At 33.2% G+C, this 25,405-nt stretch overlaps 2 protein-coding genes across 2 annotated transcripts in view; one reads left to right on the forward strand and one right to left on the reverse strand.

The window, feature by feature from the left end:
* Positions 1–585: 585 nt before the first annotated feature.
* LOC132725671 (uncharacterized) lies at positions 586–19,484 on the forward strand. The gene is made up of 11 exons (XM_060710847.1): positions 586–662; positions 873–957; positions 5,710–5,892; positions 8,608–8,691; positions 9,313–9,360; positions 9,860–10,435; positions 11,412–11,562; positions 12,441–12,530; positions 12,799–12,969; positions 15,042–15,220; positions 18,926–19,484. The coding sequence occupies exons 1-11, from the start codon at positions 644–646 to the stop codon at positions 19,140–19,142; spliced, it is 1,803 nt and encodes a 600-aa protein (XP_060566830.1). The 5' UTR covers positions 586–643; the 3' UTR covers positions 19,143–19,484.
* A 4,011-nt stretch (positions 19,485–23,495) lies between these two features.
* Positions 23,496–25,405, reverse strand: part of LOC132725672 (uncharacterized) — a 4,851-nt gene continuing 2,941 nt past the window's right edge. Inside the window, exons 2-3 of the mRNA XM_060710848.1 lie at positions 25,292–25,405; positions 23,496–24,601 (exon numbers count right to left, since the gene is read on the reverse strand). The exon at positions 25,292–25,405 is cut by the window's right edge and continues 27 nt beyond it. Coding sequence (XP_060566831.1) covers positions 24,219–24,601; positions 25,292–25,405 — 497 coding nt within the window. The 3' untranslated portion in view covers positions 23,496–24,218. The remainder of the gene's footprint in view (positions 24,602–25,291) is intronic.

The raw sequence follows: 25,405 nt of genomic DNA on the forward strand, positions 1-25,405 counted from the left end.
TCGTTTAGGTTTTTCTAGCTGAGGGCACTGTGGTGACAAGGATGAGAAAATAACATTATATAAATGAATGTATAAACTGTCTCACAAAACCATCTGTTTATAAATATCATATAATATAATTATTAGACCACGTATTACAATGTTCTCCTGGCGAATATTTATATATTTCAAAATTATATTTTAAATTATAAATGTAATGTGAAAATTTTGAAACTGTATCATATCACATGTTTCCTTTTTTTACTTTTTTTACTGATCCTCTTTATATATTTGTATGATTATGCATAATAAATAATGGGGTTCCACATTTGTGGATCCGAATCTGAAAAAAAAGGAGGAAAAAAGGAAAGAAATATTGTGATTGACATGAAACGTGTCAGTATCATGTTTAATCCTTGTTTAATATTACCTCTACAGTACAATATTCTAGAACAGTTATTAAATGTTGGCCTATCTTTGCTTCAAAAGATGAAATGATATTTTCCGTTTAAAAACCCCTTTCGCATTTAAAAAAATCCCTTTCGCATTTTAAAAACCCCTTTCGCATTTTAAAAGCCCTTTCGCATTTTATTTTTGAAAACGGCCAATCAAATTCGTCATATGACATCGGCGCTAAAATCAAAACAAAACAAAAGTTGAAAAAATGGAGAAAACTAAAGCAGGTAATTAAAATCTCAGTGATTGATCCTTTTGATAATTAAACAAGGATGAACATATGTAGTAAGTCTCAGCATCTTAGAAAAAATTGGAATGCGGCAATCCCTAAAAGAATAATTTTTATAATTTATAGATATGTCACATGTATTCGCGAGCAAAAACATTTTACTTAAATAACTTAGCAGTTAAGTGAACAGTTATGCATCTCTTTTCAGAGCTCTATTTGGAAAAGGTGCAGAAATGGAGAGAACAGAGAATAAAAGAGAAGGAAGAAAGACAGAAAATTAAACAGAAAAGTGTGTAAGTGCTAAGTGAGGACCTAGTACCTACTGCTAGCTAACTTAAAACCAAAACACAGGACCTTGAAATTCTGTCAAATTGTATCAGTAGCAGTAAAGTCCAATTAAAAAGATTTATACCTATACAAAAAAACTTTTTATATTGGTTTGGATTTTTTTAATCACACTTTACTGCCTCTAGCCTAATTAATTCGGCGTGATCGGTTTGACCCATTTTACAGACTTTTTTTTCTTACTGTCAAACCGTTACGCCTAATTTTAACTGTCATTTTTACGCACGGAAAATCTACCGGCAACACTTTCGATAGTTTGGACTGATTTTTACTGCTTAAACCTGAAAGTAACTTCAATTACCTCTAAAGATCAATAGAATATAAATTTTAGTACTAACTTCTCCTAGAAAAAATATTAGATTGTACCTGTCTTAACGCATACATGCGATTTATTTCAAATTTGTACTGTCTACTCTATCTTCGGCGGACATGTTATGACGTCATCGTAAAAAATCGATTCCGTGAAAGCTGGTAGTAGCTACCAGTGTGTCTAGCAGGTAAGTGTGGGTTACGCATGAAGATTAAATTAAACAAAATATCGGGGGAAATAAATCTGTTCATCATTTTTTAATAAATGTGTGCATTATTAAATACTATTGAAAAGTATCATGTATTTAACCTAAAAATGCAATGTCTGTTGTTTGATATTTTTTAAATATTTTTAATACATGTACTCAACATTTATCAATTGGTGGTTTTTGCCTTCTTGTTTACTGCTAATGACTGCCAAATGTCACTCTCGGATAAAAAATACTGACTTTATTATACATGGATATTTATATGACAATTAAGAACGTAAAAGAATATTGAAGGAAACTATTTAAAATACACTTCAAATCATTCAGTATTGTACAAATAATATTTCAAGAGCCTCTTTTTCACCGATTGCCGATGTATAATACCATATTAAACCTATTGATAAAGTTTAAATGTCTTCTTGACATACTTTATTAATTTACTAAAAAGGAACTTTATTGTGATCCCAGCCATATGCTGTGTTAAACTATAAAAGAAGGGTCACATATTTTAATTGAAATAAATCTTTTATATAGGATATTAAAAAAAAAGTCATTGAGAAGATCAGATTTTTCAAATGAACAATTAAGACTTATAAATGTATAAGGTGTATGTCTTGTTGTTTCATATACTGTTTTGTGACACTTTTGTTTGTGTCCCTTGTTGTTTTTTCTCGTCTATGGTAAGTATCTTCCCTTTGCCCTTAGTTTTATTTCTTTATTTCGCCCCCTCCCCCGAATTTTCCTATCCCCTTCCCCTGTGCCTGTTAACTTAGTGGTCCTGTTTCATACTGTTTTGGTGACACTTTTGTTTGTGTCCCTTGTTGTTTTCTCGTCTTTGGTAAGTATCTTCCCTTTGCCCCTAGTTTTTATTTCTTTTATTTCGCCCCCTCCCCGAATTTCCTATCCCCTTCCCCTGTGCTCGTTAACTTAGTGGTCCTATTAATCATTCATTATTTATTCTTTGATTTCCTTCTCAGTTACATTTTAGTGATAAGCCTGACCGTGCTCTCCCTTGCGCCCTGTCCCGTTTTAATTTAGAATCATCCTGGGCTCCTTGCCAATGGTTCATGTTCCTGGTCGTGTGGGAGTTGCGTTCATTGAACGCCGCCTTTCCTTGTTCATCTTGTTTATCATATTGTATACATGTATACCGAACCGTAACAAACAGATAATGATTATCAATACAAGGTTCGGCAAGCAAGCAAAGAAATGTAAAGAAACAGAAAAAACTTATCCACATTAATGTATCCACCCTCGAAAAAAAAAAACCACCAAAAACGCCTGAAACTGCAAAATCGAAAACATAAATACACAAGAGTGCCAAAGACGGCTCTGGTAGGTGCAAGTGCTCCCTTTCGCCGGTTTAAAACAGAATTGACCACTTAAACATAATAATGTTGAAATTTTTAATCAACATCCACAAATGTGTACATAATACGGCGGTAATCATGGAACTTTCAATGTGACACACATTCGAGGTGCCGTTCAAACGGGAACTAGACAACATGAATTTTTTAATGGGTATCAAAGAAGGTTTTGTGTCCTTTTGCGACAGTCGTTCTAACACATTTCTCCCATCTGTCTTACATTGTTATGCTATTCAACGTCTAAATAAACGGTCACTAAATTTCCTCTTGCTTGCGTTTTTATCATAAACCCGTCAAATCTGTGCGACAATTGTATTTTACTGAGGACTGTCTGAAATTCCATTTTATAGATTGAAATTTTAAGATTTTTTTTTCGGAATTTTAAAGTTATTTTTTGGTTGTTTTGAACTTCTTCCCCTTCACAACCGTCCTCAATTTCTTTTAAAGATAATAAACTAGAAATGATATGGAGTGTAATATAAATTGAAATTCTTCTTTGCTTCATCATGTATAGTATAATTATAATTCATTAAGATGTACCTACAATTACATTGTATTTTCGTATGTGGAAAATCATGGCAGGGTTATAAAATAAAAAGGTAGTTCAGAAATTTCACCTAATGAATCACAGATGTTAAAAAATCCAACTTAATAATATCTAATTTTGACAATTTAAACGGACTTAAATGCAGTATGATCTGACATCATAAACTATTTTAATTTGTAAGTAAGGTTATCAGAATTTTTTTTTCACATTCTCTTTTTAATGCTGAAATATTTGTGTGTGAATAAAAGAGTTATTCCTGCAATAATTCATATAAATAACATAAACAAATTGTATAATAAAGCTTGGCAAATACAATCGATCGCCGCCGATACCTTGTGTTACACCATGGATTTTACCATGACACCGCTTTTCCAATATGGCCGCTTTCAATAAACATTCAACGATTAAAAAATTAAAGTGGAAATATTTAGACTTCTGTTCGACTTTGAAGTATGATAATTTGGAACCTTGCATAAAAAACGATTCTCGTTCAGGTAATGTATACCGTTTCTTTGAAACTTTTCTAGTTTTCGCTCCCAACAACTTCTAATTGGGAAGCGTCCGTGCATAAAAATGCAGTTCGTGGTTGGACTTGGAAAAAGACAGCGCCCGTCCAAAATTATCTCGGTGTCTCTTTGACAAGTCTAATTAGTTGGACTATACTGCCTCACGCCCTCAGCTATTATCAGATTATTAACAGAATGTGAAGGGCCTGTTCAGCCAAGTTATCATATGTTGTAGGATTTTCCAAGATGCATCCTGGATAAAAGTAGCCAAAATATTGCCATATTGAATTCCCAGAGGTACATCGACAAGAAGACCAGGCATTTTCTACTTATATATTCAGAAACAATTGTTATTTATTCTAAAACGTACAATCTGGGATCTTATGTCCCAGGTACAATACACACTTTTCCATGATGAAAATCCATGTCACAGATATATAGATACAACTAAGCTCCATGTTCTGTCCATGATGACAATATAATAAGATAATAATTCACGGATATCGCCAAAGTTTAATGATAGCGCGAAAATTGGAGACAAGCGTTTTCTGAAAACCCGATTGTCACAGAAGTGAGCAAAGAATTGTGTGTCTGAATCTGACTATCGTCTTATTCTCGGAGCTTCCTGTCCCAATGTTTTTTTCACCAACATATTCGGCGAAATTTGGCCCCGGGTCCCCCCTCAAAATACTATGATTTTCCCACCCTCAAAGCTTAAATTTCCCCCTATAAGGCAGCCCGAATCTGTTTGCAATGAATATTATTCTTATTTTGCAACTAAATGCCGAAAAATGTTTTATTTTATGCCTGAAAGACTTACTGTTAAGCAAGGTTGTTTACAAATCGATTTTGGGTAGGTAAGAGAAACTACTCCTGGCGCCAAAACAAGTTAAACAAGCGACGCATTGATATTTTAGATATGTATATTAAAAAAAAGCGACGTGTCTTAAACTTGTGTTGCAAGAGTTGCTCCCCTTTTCAACCGGAAAGTAAACAATATGAAATAAATAAACAAAAAAAATTCCCCCTCCTTTTGCAATTTTCCCCCTCCAAAGGGCACCAACCCCTTCCCCCAAAAGTGAAAAAAAAACACTGTATCCATTGTGTATATATCTGTGATTATGTTACTTGTATACCATCAATAGTCAAATACCATCAAGTGTGACAAAGTAAAGATTGCAGACTCCAAAAATGTAAAACACAAATTTTCAAAACAAATATTTGAAAAAAATATAAGTTAATTTTCCAGTGTCTACCTGTAGTTTATTGTTGAATTTCCCTTTCAGGTACAATAAGAACATAAATATAAATCACATTTTAATAATAAAATCATTTTTAATATGAATAATGCAGAGCCTCAAAGCGAGCTCTTTGAAAGAAATTACAGATCTAGTAATTTCAATTTTATAAATTATGATCTTCTTTCTTTAAATGTTTCAGAGCCTTAAGTAATGTAAACAAAGAGGAGTACAGTATACTTTTTTTTAACAATTCACTGCAACCCCTACCCATATGTGAGTGACCTAAATTTAAATCGTAACATTTTCTTTAAAATTTGTCTAAATGTTATTTTCCATTTTATAAGTTTTTTTTATAAAAATCATCAAAAATATGAATGTAACAGTATTTTATTAGTAATTTAATACTGCAAAAATCATTCAATGCAGACATTGTACCTCAGATCCCTGAAAGGCTTCAGTTAAGTGATATGTATCATAACGGCAGGGGAATATCAATTCAACGAATTTGTTTGTTATTTCAGGTCTAAGAAAGAAACAACATTGCCTGTTATTGTTAAAGCAGGTCAAGTGAAAGCAAGTCAAGTGAAGCAGAGCCCAGTTAAAGCAACAATTAAGCCATGTGTAAAAACTGTTAAGCCATGTGTAACAACCATAGAGAGACCCAAACAGTCATGCAAAAGTACAGATACACAGATAAAAACTGGGTATTTAAGCTTACTTTATTTTCAATGAATTGGTTGAGTAACAACCATTCAAATGCCAAAAATAGATTACAGAACTTACAGTGCAACAATGGCCTGCCCGTGTCCTTTTCAAAGCTACTGAAGCTAGTCCCAGTTAAGACCTCTTTACTGGGCAGATGCATCCTTTTTACCAGTTCTAAGCCAGCTTTGTTTTTAACTTTTATCTTAGTCTTGTAGTTCTTTTTAACTTCCTTTTACCTTGTGTCTATAAATTTGCACTTAACATATTTATTTTTAACAGCTATTCCCAGACAACGCACCTGCTTAGTGTAATCAATTACGATTTTGAAGCAGTATAATGTAGATGTAGAGAACAAGACTTGATCATTTAAATAAAGTGACATAATAAATTAATAAATAAAAAGGAATTGTGATTTAAGTATTCAATCCAATATTTATGATTTAGAAGATATTAAATGAGTATAGCCTATAGGTTCCATGTATCAATAAGTTGATGCTCAACGTGCTTTTTCCTCCCTCTGTTTGACTTAAAGTTGAGTGAAGTTAAAATGTGTGTCTCTGGCAAAATATTCAGTACTGTAATTATAAGATTATTAGTGACATTTTGAAAATATGGGATAGCCAAATATATGGATTCCAAGCTGTATTTTCCTCTAAAATGCCTTGCCCCATTTTGTCATCATAACCAAGACAAAAAGCTGTTACTATAGATCGCCTATGTACATTGCATGTTAAATTGCAATTGAATTAAGAATTCAAGAAACTAAGTGGCTTTGTTGCATTCTCAGTATTCCCCCTTTTTATATGCTCATTAAAAAGGGTGGTCATATAATAGGATAGCCCTTGGTTGCAGGCAGGTGGGCTGAAAGGAGGCATGCTAGCAACAATCAGCTTTGTCCAGAGTATATCTTCTACATGCATGGAAAAGATTTAAGTATTAATTGCCTCAAATGTTCAAAACCATGAGACAAAGTGTCCCACATGCGAAACTGTTCCCTAGGTCAAAGCACTCAAAGGTCAATCAAATGTAACATTTAGAGGTCAAAGGAAAAATCTTGCCCCAAGCTTAACTTTTACTTGTGTTGCATTGAGTGATTTTAATTTACTCTTGGACAAATTTCACCATTGTAAGTTGGTGTTTTGCAAGCAAAACTCAAGTCCTGGTGGTCAAGGTCATACTTTTTTAGAGGTTATAGGCCAGAAAAAAAACAACATGAAACTGTAGTCTGAAATTTGTAGTCTTTGATTGAGGGATTACAGAAAAAATGTTAACATCAAAAGGCTGCATAATAGAACAATATATTTCGCAGAGGTTAGAAGGAAACACTTGCCTATAGTGAAGCGTCATTATTCATACATATAGGGATTGTTATTTAACTTGGCATAAATATTTAAGATTGTGATGTGTGCAAAATTGATGGTCCTTCATCTTATATTTTTAAATTATAGTACTGTGTAATAAATTTTATCTATTTTCTAAAAAACATTTTTTATGCCCCCCGAAAAATTTCGGGGGAGCATATAGTCGGCGCCTTGTCCGTCCGTCCGTCCGTCTGTCCGTCCGTTTTCTTGTCCGGAGCATAACTTGAAAACCCTTGGAGATAATTTGTTTAAACTTCATACAGTGGTAGAGGGCATTGAGGGGGAGTGCAGTGTCAAAGAACCATTGTGAATTTCAACACTTTGAACTTTGTCCGGAACATAACTCTAAAACTATAAGAGATATCAAGATGAAACATTGTAGGTAGATAGATCTCATTGAGTAGAAGTGCAGTGCAAAAGAACCATAACTCTGTTAAGCCTCATTTTTGAATTATCTCCCCTTATAGAAAAACCTTGTCTGGGGCATAACTCTAAAACTATAAGAGATATCAACATGAAACTTTGTAGGTGAATAGATCTAAATGGGTAGATGTGCAGTGTCAAAGAACCATAACTCTATTTTGCCCGGTTTTTGAATTATCTCCCCTTATAGAAAAATCTTGTCTGGGGCATAACTCTTAAACTATAAGAGATATCAACATGAAACTTTGTAGGTGAATAGATCTCAAAGGGTAGATGTGCAGTGCATAAGAACAATAACTCTTTTTGTCCTAATTTTGGAGTTATTGCCCTAAGTTAATTTTAACAGTGAACTTTGTCCGGAACATAACTCTAAAATTATAAGAGATATCAAGATGAAACATTGTAGGTAGATAGATCTCATTGAGTAGAAGTGCAGTGCAAAAAAACCATAACTCTGTTAAGCCTCATTTTTGAATTATCTCCCCTTTAAGAAAAATCTTGTACTGGACATAGCTGTAAAACTATAAGAGATATCAACATGAAACTTTGTAGGTAGATGTATCTCAATGGGTAGATGTGCAGTGCACAAGAATCATAACTCTGTTTTGCCTAATTCTGGAGTTATTGCCCTTTGTTTATTTTTAGTTTTTGAAGTTGTCCGGAACATAACTCGGAAACCATAAGAGATATCAACAAGAAACTTGGTAAGTTGATAGATAACAGTGATTAGAAGTGCAGTGCAAAGAACAGTAACTCTGCCTTTCCTAATTTTGGAATTATTGCACTTTGAACTTTTTCCATGGACATAACTCTGAAACTTCAAGAGGTGTACTTTCCTGTGTCCAAAACCTATTGGGGGAGCATCACCCGGCTCAAACCGGGCTCTTGTTTTTTAATGTATATGCAGAAAATGCTGTTCTTCTAATTCAGAATATTTGGAACAAAGACAAAAGCGCCGAAAGTGGCTGCAAAAGTGGAGAAGAGAAGAAAATCTGAAGAAACTAGGCAGCTGATGTTAGTATATTTAGTGTGTTTCTGTTTTCTTCATTTATGTTTTTATTGTAGGTTCAATATTGTTAATTTCTGAACTTTGATATTAAGCGTGAAACCATTTTAGGTAGTAAACTAATTTGTCTTGTTAACATGTTGTTTTGTATATCAGTTTTAAGGGCAGTAAGAATTATTTCAGACCATGATGATGTGGTTTAATTATTTTATAGTCCTGAAATCACTAGATCATATTTCTCACCTAGATAAAATTAATGAAAAGTTCTTCACTAAAAGTTTGACCAATAACTTAAGAACGCTTAGACCTACAGTTCTATGATTTAATTACAGACTGGACATGATTATTGGATTACCTCCTATTTACACAAATTACTGAATTAAGCAGGTCTTTGTACGTAAACATAAGTCATGTACGGTAAATGGTGCTAATATTCACCAGTGCATTACAATGAGGACAAAATATCAAGGTCAATATTACCATGTTAACTCACTTTCCTTATCTAAAATTTTCCAGTTAAGAAAAGTCTATGATGAATTTGACAAATTTGTACCCAGTAGGTGGGTTATCATGTACAAACATCTCTTGTTCATAATAACTTGATTTTGATGGATCTTTTTGTGTTTCAGGGAAAAATTGAATAAATGGCGAGAAGAAAAGAAAAGTGCAAAGAAAATGTAAGTACAGTATAGTTTGTCATTGTAATGAAATATTTTGTTGTGAGCACCAATTTATTTTACAAGTATTCCATCTAAATAGACACCTTTTACTAGGCAATGAATCTTAAAGTTGTTAAAATATGACAAACAAGATCAACAAGGAAGGATGTGGCATTTATTGAACGTATCCCCCAACACAGGACCACCAACAAGGTGTCCAGCAGGACAGGTAAAGTTTGCTTTATTCCAGCCACCAGGTTTTGTACACAGTGGCAAAGTAGAAAAGTACAGAATTGATCTTTATACAATGGCAAAGTAGAAGAGTAAAGGAATGATCTTTATACAATGGCAAAGTAGAAGTGTACAGAACCTAACCTTTTAGTACAAAATAAGTACAAATGTAGGTAATTTAAACATGATGTTAAGTTATAGAAAGCTTTGTATAATATAAAATGTCTTGCCTAATCAAATTGTAATGTTATATTTATATATGTGCATTGTTAAATTTTTGATTCAGAATCCAGAAAAGTACTGTTAAAGGTAAAGAAGTGCCAAAGTCTCATGTACAAGCAGGATGTAAGGTCGTGAGGTCAAGGTTATTTGACTATCAGTCTAAACCCAAACAACAGAGCAGCGCAGATAAAAGACAAGTTAACAAAGAAAACAAATTTGTTTCAAAACCTGCAACACACAAGACAGAAATTTCCAAAACAGGGGTTAAAAGACGATTCTCTGAAGTACAGAAAGTTAACAAAGGACAACAAAAACCAGTGGGAATTCTTAAAAGAAAGTCCTGCATTGGATCTTTTGATCTTACTGACAAAAATGATGGTAGATCTCCTGCTAAAAGAAGGCGTACTTCAGTTTCTAATACAGATAATATTAATACCATAGACAATAATGATGATGTGTTTGTGGGAAATGTGTCTCCATGTCAAACTGAGAGTGACACCACATGTAAACAGTTGCCCATATCTGTGGTAACTCCAGGAGTTTCTACACGTAATGTGAGGTTTTCTACACCACAAAACAACCATTCTCATACTGATGGAAAAAAGCTGAGGAAAACCCCCAAAACACCAGCAACAAGAAGGTTACTATATTTTATTTATTTTCTAAATTTATTTTCAAATAAAGCTGTACATGTATCTGTATTATATAAATTTTTAATCAATATAAGAAAGAGGATACTAGATAATATTAAATTATTAATATAAAAGTGAAACAAACAACACCGGTTAAATTTTAAGGTTTGTTTATTGATTTGCCCTCTGATGTTTTTGACACTCGTAGATCTTCATCAGGGTTTGAAAATATTATTAAGAGTATATTGGTATGAGAGATATATTCTCTCAGTGAGCATGGATGCATCATTTACATTTATGAGTGATGTATAGCCTTGAGTGGAAAATGCTACACTTCATTAATGAAATATGATTCAATTTTAAACATATAACCAACAAATTTTGCATTTACTTCCTGCCCCCTTTTATTGGTTGAAATATATTTTAATTATTTCTACAATGTAATACATGAATGCCCTCTCCTTGACTTCATTTAAACATATATTGGATGTAATAGTAACTAATAGTTGTATTCCATGTTCCAAGTTTTCTTCTGATCATAGAAAAGTTATGGTAACGGCTTAGGTATTAGCTAAATAAACATTCCAATTTGGTTTTAATAATACAAAACATCTGTACCACATGTTTTACTGAATAAAAGTAATTCTGTAGTTTTGTACATATACTAAACTTTAAAGAAATTAGAGAAGATATTTTTAAGCATACATCTGTTTCAATAGAAAAGTCAAGCTATTATGATTGCTGTGTTATTGTCTTTGTGCAAAAACTTTAATGTAGCCCATTATTCAAACATTTTGAAAGATATTAACATGAAACTTTGAATACTTGCTTTTCATGACAAGTTGCTGTTGTTAGACAAGGGGCATAATTTTGAAAGCAATATTTTTGGAGTTATATCCCTTTTTAAATTAAAATTTGAACAGGTGAGCGTAAATACCACACACAGTGCTCTTGTTAATCTTTAATGTTGTAACTACATTTTAGTGAAGAGTTGAAGGACTGGCTGAAAGCAAAAGGGAAGACCCCAAGTAAGTTCCGACATCTCATGTGTTTCCATGGTAAGAAACCGGAAGATGAGAAGTCAGAAGATCCACACACTAAAAACATGCTCACTGTACAAGAATTGAGTGAACAGGTTTAAATTTGTTTATTTGACAAGATGTTTTAAGCCACTGATACTCAGGGGTCAGACTCTGACCTCAACTTCAATTCTTGCCCTGCACTTGCCAGATCTCAGACACTTTTTTATTCTAACATGATTGCTGCATCTGTGTCAATCATAAAGTATGTTTTAATTCAGTTTTCACATGCATTAAAAAATCCTATCTAGAGTAAGGGAATGATCTGGAATTTTTCAGATAAGTTATTGGTCTAGACCAACTTCAAATGGTACACAAATCTCAGAAAAATATGTCCAATCCTGTTATGGCAAAAAACTTTAGTAGAGTCCCTTTAAGGGCTGTCTGTGGCAGGGTGAATATGAAAGTCTTAAGGAACTGTGGCACAGATGAACCATACAGATATATTTTAGTGAGTAAAAGCTGGGACATAATGTAACAATACAAACAACAACTGATTGTATATGGTTTTGTGTTGGCTGGTTGATCAATAAGTAAGGTGTTAATTTTAAAACCATATACATGTATTGTTGTTGATATTTCATAAAAATTACATAAATTAATTTTCATAACGTGTTAAGACCATTTAAATACATAAGGACTGTTAAAAGTCTTATGTCTGTTGTTTTATATATCAATTATTTATACTGTGTACTGTGGACCAAAAAAAAGACAACCCTTTCAAAATGATAACCACAAGCTTGTCTTGAATTGCTCGTCTCATTATGTATAATGTAACAGATAAAAACCAGGAAAGTGGTTAGTTAACTGTAACAATGTCTGGCTAACTTAACCATTACAAAATCTAAAAAAACAAAATTCATAATATAAACAAAGATATATGTATAACATTTCAGTGTTTACTTCATTATGACAATTATTATTATATTAATAGATGGATGTTCTGGAACAGGAGAGACTGCAGTTAGAAGCTGAGAAAAAGATGAACTCTATGCTTGATGAATGTATGATACTGTTTGAAGCTGTGAGTAAATTATTGTTATATATTATACTTTGATGTCATGTCCGAGAGACCTTTTATAAATAGTTTATATTTTCTAACATCAATTAATATCCTAAAATCAAAAACATATTTTTGTTAAACATATGTCTTAATGAATTCAATGTTTATAAAAAAAGACCATCACTCTTGTGAGCAATTTACTCCAGGAAACTTTCTTAACATATATTTAACTTTATTGTTCTACAATAGATTACAGGAAACTTATTAAGATTTTTTAATGATTATATAGGGTTGCCCTATGGAAGCTATCGTACCATGGCTGGATGACATCTACAAGCAGATACCATTTGCACAGAACTCAGCACGTTTTTATACATGCAAGGCAAATGTGATCAAATCAAGTCTGGATCTTGATGCTGTATTGGAAATCTTTGAGCAAGCCACCATTAATAATGCACAGGTTTGAATGAATGCATTTTTGTTATCAAATGTTAGCAATACTTGTTATCAAAATAAAAAATACCTATTAAAGGAACTCCACTGAGGCTTAAAATATGAATATCTTACATGGATTAACTGGGACATTAAAAACAGAAAGATATGCAAAAGATAATAAAGATAAATAAACAAGAAATAATTTGAAAATTGTATTTTTGTTATTCTTAGCCTGATTTGAGTGAAAAGCGTTGTAACGGTTTCAAATTTTAGTTATTCTTTACAATTAGAAAATTTATTCTGAAAAACCAGTCAGCAAATGATGTGAAATTTTGCACACAAGAGATTAGTCTAGACCTTAATCAGATGAAACAATTTTGAAAAACTATTTCCAGTCCAGTCATGTCAAAAAGCCTCGGTGGAGTTCCTTTAAGAATTTAACAACATATTACGTGTATGGAAAGCTCCAAGTAAATCAGCTCCATTCAAATGTGAAAGAACAGATATAACATTTAAGTGTAGACTCAATAATGAATTATATAATTCTTTTCCAAAATCAAGGACAGTGGATCAATACTACTGCCTAGTAATCTTTGAATTAATTCAGGATGAAAATTTAAAGACAATAGCACAATTAGATATACCACTAGGTCTTTTGGGAGTCTATGGGATTAATCTCAAAACTTGCCTAGCATTTAACATTCATTGTATAACCATAACGTTACCATGGTGTAAAATCATTGTGGCCATACTTTGCAGAATATGCTATATTTAAGGGTACCAATAGCAGGATATTGCCCCCTTAAAGGTGAGAAAAGGGTGTTAGCTTAAGGCTAGTCAGGATTTAAATATGGCAGGCAATAATAAGGGGACAGTAACATGTGTGGGAGTTGTATTTGGTTCTACCTACTGAGAGATTAATAAGACATGTTCCAGTTCAATCTTTGATTTTATTATTGGTTCTTCATAGTTTATTCATGAATTATTGACATACAATATGAGATAATCTGGCTTTAACTAGACTGTTCTATAGTAAACAACTGAGCTTATTAGAGAAACATATATATGTAGATCTAGTACTATGGTAAAATATCCGAGTTCCAAGTAAAGTTAGTTATAGATTTACCAGATTGGGTCAAGTTAGGATCCAGTCAAGTTCCAGTTCTAAAAATGGGTTCAAGTTAAGTTTATAATACCAACTTAAGAGTTATATAAAATTGTATAAGGATCCCAGATCAGTGACAGGTTAACCGTTAATAGTTTATAATTATATTTGGGTACTAACCTCCTGATAGGAGTACATTTCTTACGTCTGCTTGGTCAACTGAGTAGTAGCTTAAATAGAATAGGGGAGCGCAACCCAGTACTTGTGATGTCACTTCCTACCAAAAACATATAGTGGTAAAAGGTGAAGCCAAATTGGAACTCGTATATCTCAATAAATACAGAGAGTTAAAAGCTAAAATCGGTCTCAAAATGGAGCTAAAGATTAATATGATCAAACGGAAAACAAAAATACAGGGTGTCAACAGTATTATTCTTAAACATGGATAAAGCTTGGACTAGATCTGGTCCACTAGGCATTTGACGATAAGGCAAACAATTCCATAAAAATAAAGCGTCCCGTGATTTTGTAAGACACAATACACAAATTGGCATGTTCATAGCAATATTATGCTGCTAGTACTTGTATTCTGGTAATATGTTACATACCATATTCATGGTATGACCACAGTTGAAAATAATCTATGATCAAGCTGTATAGAAAACAGAATGAACTTTAATGTTGCAAGAATAAAATACAGTGATCCATTTCTTTACCTGTATCTAGAGTTTCTTCCCTTAAACCATAATGGGGACATTCTTAGAAAAGTATTGGTCATTCTAAATTAATTGTTTGATTGAGATGGACAGGAATTTTACCATATATTCAAGGTATTGACAGTTAATTTCAGTTTAAGATTTTTAAGATTTAAGATTGACTTTTAGCAATTGCTTTATGTGGTTAAATGTTATCCTTTGTTCCATGTTAGATTGACGCCTTTTAAATGTCATTTGTCAAATTGCATTAAATATCACTAATGTATATTTTTACAGCCAAAAGAAGATATTGCAAAATGTTTGACGGAGACTCTGAAGTATGTGACGGAGGGTAAAGTGAAGGAGGCAAGGCGGAGATGTCGTACACCACGTAGATCTGAGGTTCAGGCAGAAAATGTTTTTGAATCTTCAGCAGTTGTGTACACAGTATCAAATGTTACCCCATTTAGTGAAGGGTTAGTAAGCTTTAATTCTATACTACTGTAATTCACTGCCTTTGCCTTTTTGTGTCGCCTTGAAAAGGTGACATATAGGGGTTACTTTTGTCGGCGGCGTCTGTGTCGGCGTCGTTGTCGACGTCCCTTAAAGCTTGTCCGGAGCATAACTCAGTCACTATAAGTCTGATTGACTTCAAACTTAGTATGCATGCTTCTTTCAATAACCCGTAGTGCAGTGCACAAGGACCGGTACTCTGCAGTTCTTATTTTTTGAGTTATTGCCCTTTGTTAATTTTCATACTTTAATTTTGTCCGGGCCATTTCTCTTCAACTAAAAAAGCTATGGACTTGAAACTTCATAGGATGATAGATCTCATTAAGAAGAAATGCAGTGCAAAGAACCAGTACTCTGCACTTCCTAATTTTTGAGTTATTGCCCTTTGTTAATTTTCATACTTTATTTTTGTCCAGGCCATTTCTCCTAACGTATAAAAGCCATGGACTTGAAACTTCATAGGATGATAGGTCTCATTAAGAAGAAGTGCAGTGCACAAGAACTGGTACTCTGCATTTCTTATTTTTTGAGTTATTGCCCTTTGTTTATTTTCATACTTTAATTTTGTCCAGGCCATTTATCCTTAAGTATAAAAGCTATGGACTTGAAACTTCATAGGGTGATAGATCTCATTATTAAGAAGTGCAGTGCACAAGAATGGGTACTCTGCATTTCTTAATTTTTGAGTTATGGTCCTTTGTTAATTTTCATACTTAATTTTTGTCCAGGCCATTTCTCCGAAAGTATAAAAGTTATGGACTTGAAACTTCATAGGATGATAGATCTCATTAAAAAGAAGTGCAGTGCATAAGAACTGATACTCTGCATTTCTTATTTTTGAGTTATTACCCTTTGTTGATTTTCTTACTTTATTTTTGTCTTGGTCATTTCTCCTCAAGTATGAAAGCTATGGACTTGAAACATCATAGAATGATAGATCTTATTGATAAAAAGTGCAGTGTACAGAAACTGCTGCTCTGCACTTATTATTTTTTAGCTCACCTGAGCTTGCTCAGGGTGAGCTTTTAGGATCGGTGAATGTCCGTCGTCCGTCGTCCGTCCGGCCGTCCACAATTTCTTGTGAACACTCTAGCGGTCGCATTTTTGCCTCAATCATCATCAAACTTGGTCAGGATGCTTATCTAGTTGAAAGCTCGGATGAGTTCGAACATGGGTCATCTCGGATGAAAAACTAGGTCACAAGAGCTAAAAATAGAAAAACCTTGTGAACACTCTAGAGGTCACATTTTTGACCCAATCATCATCAAACTTGGTCAGGATGTTTGTCTAGGTGATAGCTCGGATGAGTTCGAACATGGGTCATCTCGGATGAAAAAGTAGGTCACAGGAGCTATAAATAGAAAAACCTTGTGAACACTCTAGTGGTCACATTTTTGAACCAATCATCATCAAACTTGGTCAGAATGCTTGTCTAGTCAATTGCTTGGATGAGTTCGAACATGGGTCATCTCTGATGAAAAACTAGGTCACAGGAGCTAAAAATAGAAAAACCTTGTGAACACTCTAGTGGTAACATTTTTGACCCAATCATCATCAAACTTTGTCAGGATGCTTGTTTAGATAATAGCTCAGATGAGTTCGAATATGGGTCATCTCGGATGAAAAACTAGGTCACCGGAGCTATAAATAGAAAAACCTTGTTAACACTTTAGCGGTCACATTTTGCATCAATCATCATCAAACTTGATCAAGATGCTTGTCTAGGTGATAGCTCGGATGAGTTCGAACATGGGTCATCTCGGATGAAAAACTAGGTCACAGGAGCTAAAAATAGAAAAACCTTGTTAACACTCTAGTGGTCACAATTTTGACTCAATTGTCATCAAACTTGGTCAGGAAACTTGAATAGGTCATTGCTTGGAATAAATCGAACATGGGACATCTCGGATGAAAAACTAGGTCACATGAGCTAAAAATAGAAAAATCTTGTTAACACTCTAGTGGCTACTGTTGTGATCCAAATATTCTGTTAATTGGTCTGAAAGTTTTTTTTGATGATTTCTAAGTGAAGATCAAACATGGGTCATCTTGGATGAAAAACTAGGTCACACCGCCCAAATATGGAAAAACCTTGTTAACATTCTAGTGGTCACATTTTCGACTCGATTATCATCAAACTTGGTCAGGATGCTTGTCTAGGTAATTGCTTGGATTAGTTCGAAATCGCATGTGAAACTAGGTCACCGGAGCTAAAAATAGAAAAATCTTGTTAACACTCTAGTTGCTACTGTTTTGATCCAAGTATCCTGGAAATTTGTCTGAAAGTTTGTTTTGATGATTTCTAGGTCAAGTTTGAATATGTGTCACCTGGGTAAAAAACTAGGTCGCACTGCTCAAATATGGATAATCCTTGTTAACACTGTAGTGGTCACATTTTTGACTCACCTGTCATGAGACTTGGTCAGAATGCTTGTCTAGGTAATTGTTTGGATGAGTTTGATAATTCAGGTGAGCGATCTAGGGCCATCATGGCCCTCTTGTTTAGTTATTGCCCATTGTTATTTTTCATATTTCATTTTTGTCCTGGCCATTTCCCCTAAACTACATTGTTCACAAGGCGACACAACCGACTCGCGGAGTTCTAGTTTGTTAAAAGGTTTATATTTCTTACACACTGCTCATAAAATAAAACTTTCCTTGATATTTTACATCGTAAAATTCCTAGCTAACTTAATTACGCAGACTATCATCAAAAAGAATATATGAGTCAGTGAAGTTCTATTATATGTGTAATAGGTTAATTTGTCTTAGTCAAAAAGTATAGAAATGACCAGGAAAAAGATGCATTTCTCCTAGGTTCAATTTATTGAGAATTATCATGTATAAATGGTTACAGCTTGTGACCTTGATTTTGTATGCCTCTCAATTCTATAACTTTTCGGTGGTTCTACTCGGGTGCCAGTTCTTGCCTGAAATAATGCATGGAGGGACACCTGAGGTCTTCCTCCACCAGTAAAGCTGGAACGTTGTCATATAACCTATAATGTGTTGGTGTGACGTTTAACCCAATTAAACAAACCAAACTTTAAATACCAACAAGGGTGATTAATTCTGTGTGTGTAAGTCAGTCTTAGATAATCTTGCTAACTTTGGGGAGAAGTTGATGAAGACTTTATGGAGAGTTTCCTAGGTCTTTCTTCATAAGTAAAGCTGAAAAGTTTGCCTTTGAACACTAACAATGTTGTCATAAACCTATTTATGTACATTTTAAAAGTTCTACCTTCATGGTATGAGGCAGTTGTTAGAATGAAAATTGTATGAAGTACATGTAACACATTAGAAGCTTTTCGTAAAATTTTATTGTCTCTTGGTCCATATTTTAGATCTTTTCGATATAAAGTCACTATCCGGAATTGTTCCTTTGATATTAAACTTTGAGTATTCCAATCAAACTTTTATACACATAGCGTTGCACATTTTCATCTGTTTAAAATAAGAAAAAGTGTTCTAAAAATACATATAAAATAACATAATAATAATAATGAAAATGGAAGCAGGCCATTAATTAGCATTGCATTCATAATTCCTTCTTTTAGCAAATGTACAGTGATTGGCAATTGCCTTGACTAACGTCAATAAAACAGGCTATTTAGTTTAGTCAAAATAAGACATATGTAATTAAATTATGTTTTTTCTTGTGTTATCAGAAAGAGGTCTTCCCATAAAAAAGTAAACACACCAAGTCAGTGTCAGGTGGTTACCCCAGTGAGGAGATCTACAAGACGTAGTTTACAGAATCTTCCCGAATCGTTGAGAGACAAGAAAAGAAGTTTTTCCAGTCTAGAGGAAGTTAAAGGGGAAGATGTTCTGTTCCAACCAAATCTTGCATTAGACACTGCCCTAGCTGCAGTAGAGGACTCCTAAATGAAATACAGAAAAATCTTGGACTGACACAAATATGATAGACACAAACATTATTTGACAACTGTATTAACAATTCAGCCTAGTGTTCTGTTTCTTTTTTGCTGGAAGTTGAGTGAAGAAAATTTTAATATACAAACTATGAACAACTATATATTTAGACAGAAAGCTGGCAGAAAATATAAATCCATTATTCAATTAATGTTAAAAGTATTAATGCTGTATTGTTAAAACAACAACAATTGTTAAGTCATCATACACTGACAGTCTTAAGTTTCTCTGCTAAAGTTAGTGGAAATCTCAGAATTGTTTGAAGGGATGTACCATATATTACCACTTATACAATTTTCAGTGTTCCCATTCACGCACAAATGTACGTGAATCACGTATAATTTACAAAAATCACGCATGAAATTACAACTAGGTTCGTGCATGCACGTATAAAAATTGAAGTTGAACTGCCAAAACATTATCCGCAAATTCGAATCACAAATCAATATTCTACTCATAAATCTCTGAAATTGTTTACAAGACCGTAAAAATCGATACGACCGTAATTTAATCTGAGGTCATAACTCGGGTTTCCCAGCTGTGCTATTTTTAGCTCATGGACTGGTTCATAATTATTAACGACGCTTAGCGACGCTCTATATTAAACGCAGTAACAAGTCTACATCCGGGCAATACAAATAAGCCGTCTGAAATATTAAATAATCGCTGGAAAAGTTATTAAAAAATGCAATGCAATTTAAATGAATGGTTCCATAAAAGCGATTCCAGCGAAAAATCGCCGACCTTTACTCAATCCTCTAGCGCAAATCAAGAACCAGGCCCTAGTGAAAATAGTGTTGAACCCCCCAAAAAGAAACATTGCAAACGATTTCAGAACTCCTGGTTGTCCGAATTTTCATGGCTTAGATTTGACAAAGACAACGGGAAAATGTTTTGTTTAACATGCGAGATATATGAAAAAAAAACACTTAAAACTGTCTGTGTTTAACTGACTTGCTTGTCTAAATTATAGTTTGTACCCCCTTAATATTCTGTGTACCCCCAAAATTATGACCTAGGGGGTACATGTACCCTCAAATTTAAATTCTAGTGGGAACACTGATTTTACAATAACAAATACTGTCTGACTTAAAATGTTAGGGTCAAGTTCAACTGTATTTTAAAATCTTAATACCAGCTTTGTTGCATTGATCTGGTAATTAACATTGTTATTGTATTAAGGTATAGTCACCATATATTTATATATCTGTTTTCTGCTGATTTGCTTTAACAACATAATTTTAGCCAGTATTTAACAATATATATTTGTAAACATTATGATCCTCTAGTTTGTATTATGGGTATATACCAATTGTAATTCTTTCATTATATATTTTTATACTTGATATGTGCATAATATTTACCAATGATAATGTATTTTTTTTCATTTTCATCATATGTGCTTAGGCTAAAAACATTCTGTTTCAGGTCCTCCAAGGAACCCCCTTTTTATAATGCTAACCCTGCTTTTCTTAATTTTTCAATAATTTCTTTACGTATATATTCTTCATATATATAAACATATACATGTACAAATATATATTAGGAAATTCCCACCTACCTACTCTCTTTTCCCTATGACCAGAAACAAAATTTTATCATTTTTGGCCTTGTGCAATATGTATTATTTTGAGATTTGTTATGCAGGGTGACTGGTTGCATTTAGCTTAACCACTAGGATGCTTATCTTTATGCCATCATATTTTGTGTATTATCACCATCTTTATCTTCATCTGTTAAATTTTTATATATAGGAAGAGCTATCCTACTCATCATTGAATGTGCATTCCACTTTTGGTGAAGTTTCCAATGCCCCACTTTACTTATATTTCGAGTTAATGCTTAAAACTATGAATACTTGTACCTCACTTCCCGACAAGAGGCCATAACCTTGTCAAGAATTTGATCTCCTATGCAGTGATCTCCCCTTATCATTTATAAATCTGCCAAGAGAGGTAATCACTGTGGAGTTTGAAGTATACCCTAATTATCTGCCCCATTTCCAGCTAGAGAAATAACTCTTGACATAAGTTTTTACAAATTTGTACCACTTTTACTGTTTTTGATTTTAGTATTTGTATCACCCCACTGTCTGTGTATACTTTTTAATACCCTTTATTTTCATGTGAATTATTACTATGAGTCTTAATCATGCCTTTTCCCTCACTTAGTGAATGCTTTACTTCATCTGACTTGTTCAATGGATATGCCATTTTTCACTTTTAAGTATACATGCAGTTTTAAAAGACCTCTTATTACACTTTCAATTAGAGCTTTTTATTCCACTACTATCAGGTACTGATTATAGTCGAGCGAGCTCCTATTCATTAATCAGATCATTTAGATTTTCTCTTGATTAAAATTTAGAAATTTTAAACCAGTACACCTTAAGGTTTGCTTTATTTTTATGAAAACTTAATAATACAGTAGTCTTCTCTCAGGTGCTATCTTGAAAAAAGCAAATTTATTTCACATTAATGAAAGCAAGCTTTTTGTTAAGTAACCTGGGTAAAAATGGATAAACTTTTTGCTGAAAAATGAAGAAATTTATAAGAAACTGTCTAAAATATTTGTGTTTTTTATTTGTGTTCTAAAATTGACCATATATTTATGAATTCATGAGATAATCATAAGAATCATAACAATGGGAAAGTTGTTCACTTGTCATAGATCATTGTTTTAATGATTACCATCAAAGATATAAGAACACTATACATTTATGTCTTGCCATGACATGAGATAACATTTTATATTTTTTTCGTAAGAATTTAATAAATTTAAATTTAACTTTGAATATAAAGGAAAACCTTTAAAATGAAATATATAATATCTGTCTTTATGGCTTGTGAAATCTGAATAAATGAAAAAAAAGATAGATTTTGATTGTTGTCGTGATATTGTTTGTATCTGAAGTAGTACATATATTAGTGTTTCAAGCTAGCTTATGGAATGTTGATGAATTTATCTATAAGGCACCATGATAACAATGGTGCTTATTTGAATTTGGACATTTTTCTGTGGTGTGAATGCAAAACTATTGTCTGTACTAGATCGTAATGATCTTATTTGATTCAACTTGATGCCATTTAATTTAATGCAAGAAATCAGGTTTTCATAAAATGGAGATACAGACCTAATTAAATAACCACAAATACACAGTACACGTGATTATCAGTGGTTATCAGTTTGAAGAAAGAATTAAAATAATAGCAAATTATCTATTTCAACTTTATTTTCACACAGTGCAAATAAGCAGAAGATCTTTAGATAGACAAGTATATTTATTATACGAATTTATCATTGATAAAACTTGCCCAATATAGATAGGTAGTGTTTGAAATTATTTTTGTCCAATAGAATTGCAGTACATGTATTTCAAATGAATCGTAACACATTTACTTTGGTGAATAGGCTAAATTTGATCAGTCTAGATAAGTGACAGTTTTATAAAAATAATTTCAAACACTAAATCGGTTAGTGTTAATAAGTTTTTAGCGCACCTTTCACAAAGTGGCAAGGTGAGCTTTTATGATCACAATTCGTTCGGCGTCTGTTCATCTTCCGTCCGTAAACCTTACTTTAACGACATCTCTTAAACCGCTAAGCTAATTTCATCCAAACTTCACAGGAATGTTCCTTTGGTGGTCACCTTTAAAAATTGTTCAAAGAATTTAATTCCATGCTGAACTTTTGTTGCCAGTGAGTCATTCATTTTCCTTATATGTATATAATAAAAAGAGCTAGAGCTTAGATATGTGGCATGAAACATCTTATAGTCAGTGTCTACCAAGTTTGTTTAAATAAAAGCCCCTTGGATCACAATTGGCCCCACCCTAAGGAATCAATGATTTTCGTTTTTGTTTGTATATAGTAAAGACTTATTTAAAAATCTTATTTTTAGAAACCGAAAGAGCTAGAGCTTAGATATTTAGCATGAAACATCTTCTAGTGAGTGTCTACCAAGTTTGTTCAAATAAAAGTACAGCGATCAAAATTAGCCCTGCCCCAATTATATTATTCTTATATATACACATCTTTTGGGACTTTTGTTTTCCCTAAACAATAGCAACATGTAATGTTTTACACATGCACCATTTCAAAAACAAATAAAAACTTTGTGATTTCACTTTAAGGTTTACATGTACCTTTATATCTGCTTTTGTTTTAAGTTTACAATGAAACTTGTTCCTTGTCATGGAGAGTTTTTATATTAGGATGAGCGATTTCAGGACCATCATGGTCCTCTTGTTACTTAATTACATTGATCGAACGACCGCGCCGTTTTAAACGCTTATTAATAAACAATAACCTATACGTGATGTATTGCCTATTTCTATGTGAATACAATTCGATATTTGTCACAAATGCTCTTATACATAATGTACTCCCAGGAGCATTTACAGTGATATTGACTTCAGACACAACTCCAATGTTACCAGAAGCCAAATAATATTAGCAATTTAATATAAACACAGAACCTGAAGCATCATTTTGTCAAGATACAAATATTTATTTATATACGACGAACAGAGTTATTCACACATGCATCGGAGATCGATTGTCCATATTTGATCGAATCATGAAGTCGGACTTGGAATATACACAAACTTTTAAAAATCATTCTGCGTTTGTTTAGATTTTTATACAATTTCACAAAAGATAGATTTATAGAAGGAAAATTCAGTCAGTGTAATTATTAACTCGAGCGAAACAACTCACGTGAATGCCATACGTACTCGTGAACTATCTACATAATGTACAGAATCGCATCCCCGCCGATATGCCTTAATCCATACATGTGCTTATTTGCATACATACCTAATTGTTATTGTCTAATCGTTTGGTATACGCGGATGCTAAGCCTAACTAAGCCCTTCTATGAATCTCAACAAATGCCCCAGGGCAGCGCTCTGTAATTGCGGTGATATCAACCGTGATAAACTCTATCCTTTAAAGGTATTAAAGTACACGTGTAATTTTGTTATGTACAAGGCATTTATAAAACGTGAATGTATGCACTTGAGAACGTTATGATTTATAGGGCAGTTCTGCATTGTTCGGCACATAACGCTGCTCGTAAGCTGGTGGAAATCCATATTGTTCATCCGCGGTTCTCATATATCCGCTGTCCATATTTCCTTGAACAAGGCATTGAGCTTGAGCTGTATAATGTACCGCAGATTCATTCAATGTGTCCGGGGTATAAGAACATAAATCTTTCACATAGAGAGGCGCGCACACGAGCATACTTAGGCATCCTGCAGCACCACACAGGAAATAAGCGTAATTAAGCTTGGCATCAACTTGGTCAATTTCCATTTCTGATGTTTCAATTTTACCCAAGTCTTTAAATAACTCAAATGTATCTGCTTTGACTTTGAAAACGACCAAACCAATCACCATCAATGTACCTGAAATGAAATATCTCACTCCTATATTTGCCGTTTTTGGTATTCGTTTAGGTACTTTTTTATTTTTCTACCTTTTGCACATGAAATTTGTAACAAGAATATTAATACATATGAAACTCGTCTTATGACTTCAATAAAATTTTTCTCCGGAATTTGACGGCCGTGAATGGTGATTATTGACACTCCGTTCGTTGCAAACTCCTCACAGTGATTACCTACCTTGGCAGTATTGTAATCATTGCCTTCAAAGACGTCACATGATGATGAAAGTCACATGACGTAACGTCGAAATTCAAATGTAAATATCGACCGTTACATAGAAAATCTAACGTCATTTTTCTCTTTCTGTTTTATTTTTAACTTTGAGTGCCTACGATCGATATAGTTTATCAAACAATTATCAAAAGTATACAAAATAACGAAAAATAAATTCAAAAGCTAAAAAATATAAAATATCAAAATATTGTCTCGGTAGAAAATTTTCTCATATTTTTTTAAATTATTTCTAAATATTCATATTATTTATTTATTTATCCATAAACATTGTTTAATCAATGAGAAAAAACTGAACTGATAGATAAAAGCAGTAAATAAAACAATTTTTGAAAAAATATAGTATATCAGAAATTCAATTCAGAATTAAGGGGAGATCACTGTGTGGAGATTGCGTTCGTTGTACACATCAATTACCTGAGACCAGTAGAATCAGGACGTTGGCTATTTTATACTTCTTGTTATGTTGATAGAACAATGTGGCCAGTGACAATAACATAGATGCAATTAGTCCAATAAGTCCGAGCGTTT

This window comes from Ruditapes philippinarum, unplaced genomic scaffold, assembly GCF_026571515.1.
Source record: "Ruditapes philippinarum isolate M1 unplaced genomic scaffold, ASM2657151v2 ctg3452_1_1_1_1, whole genome shotgun sequence".
NCBI lineage: Eukaryota > Metazoa > Mollusca > Bivalvia > Venerida > Veneridae > Ruditapes > Ruditapes philippinarum.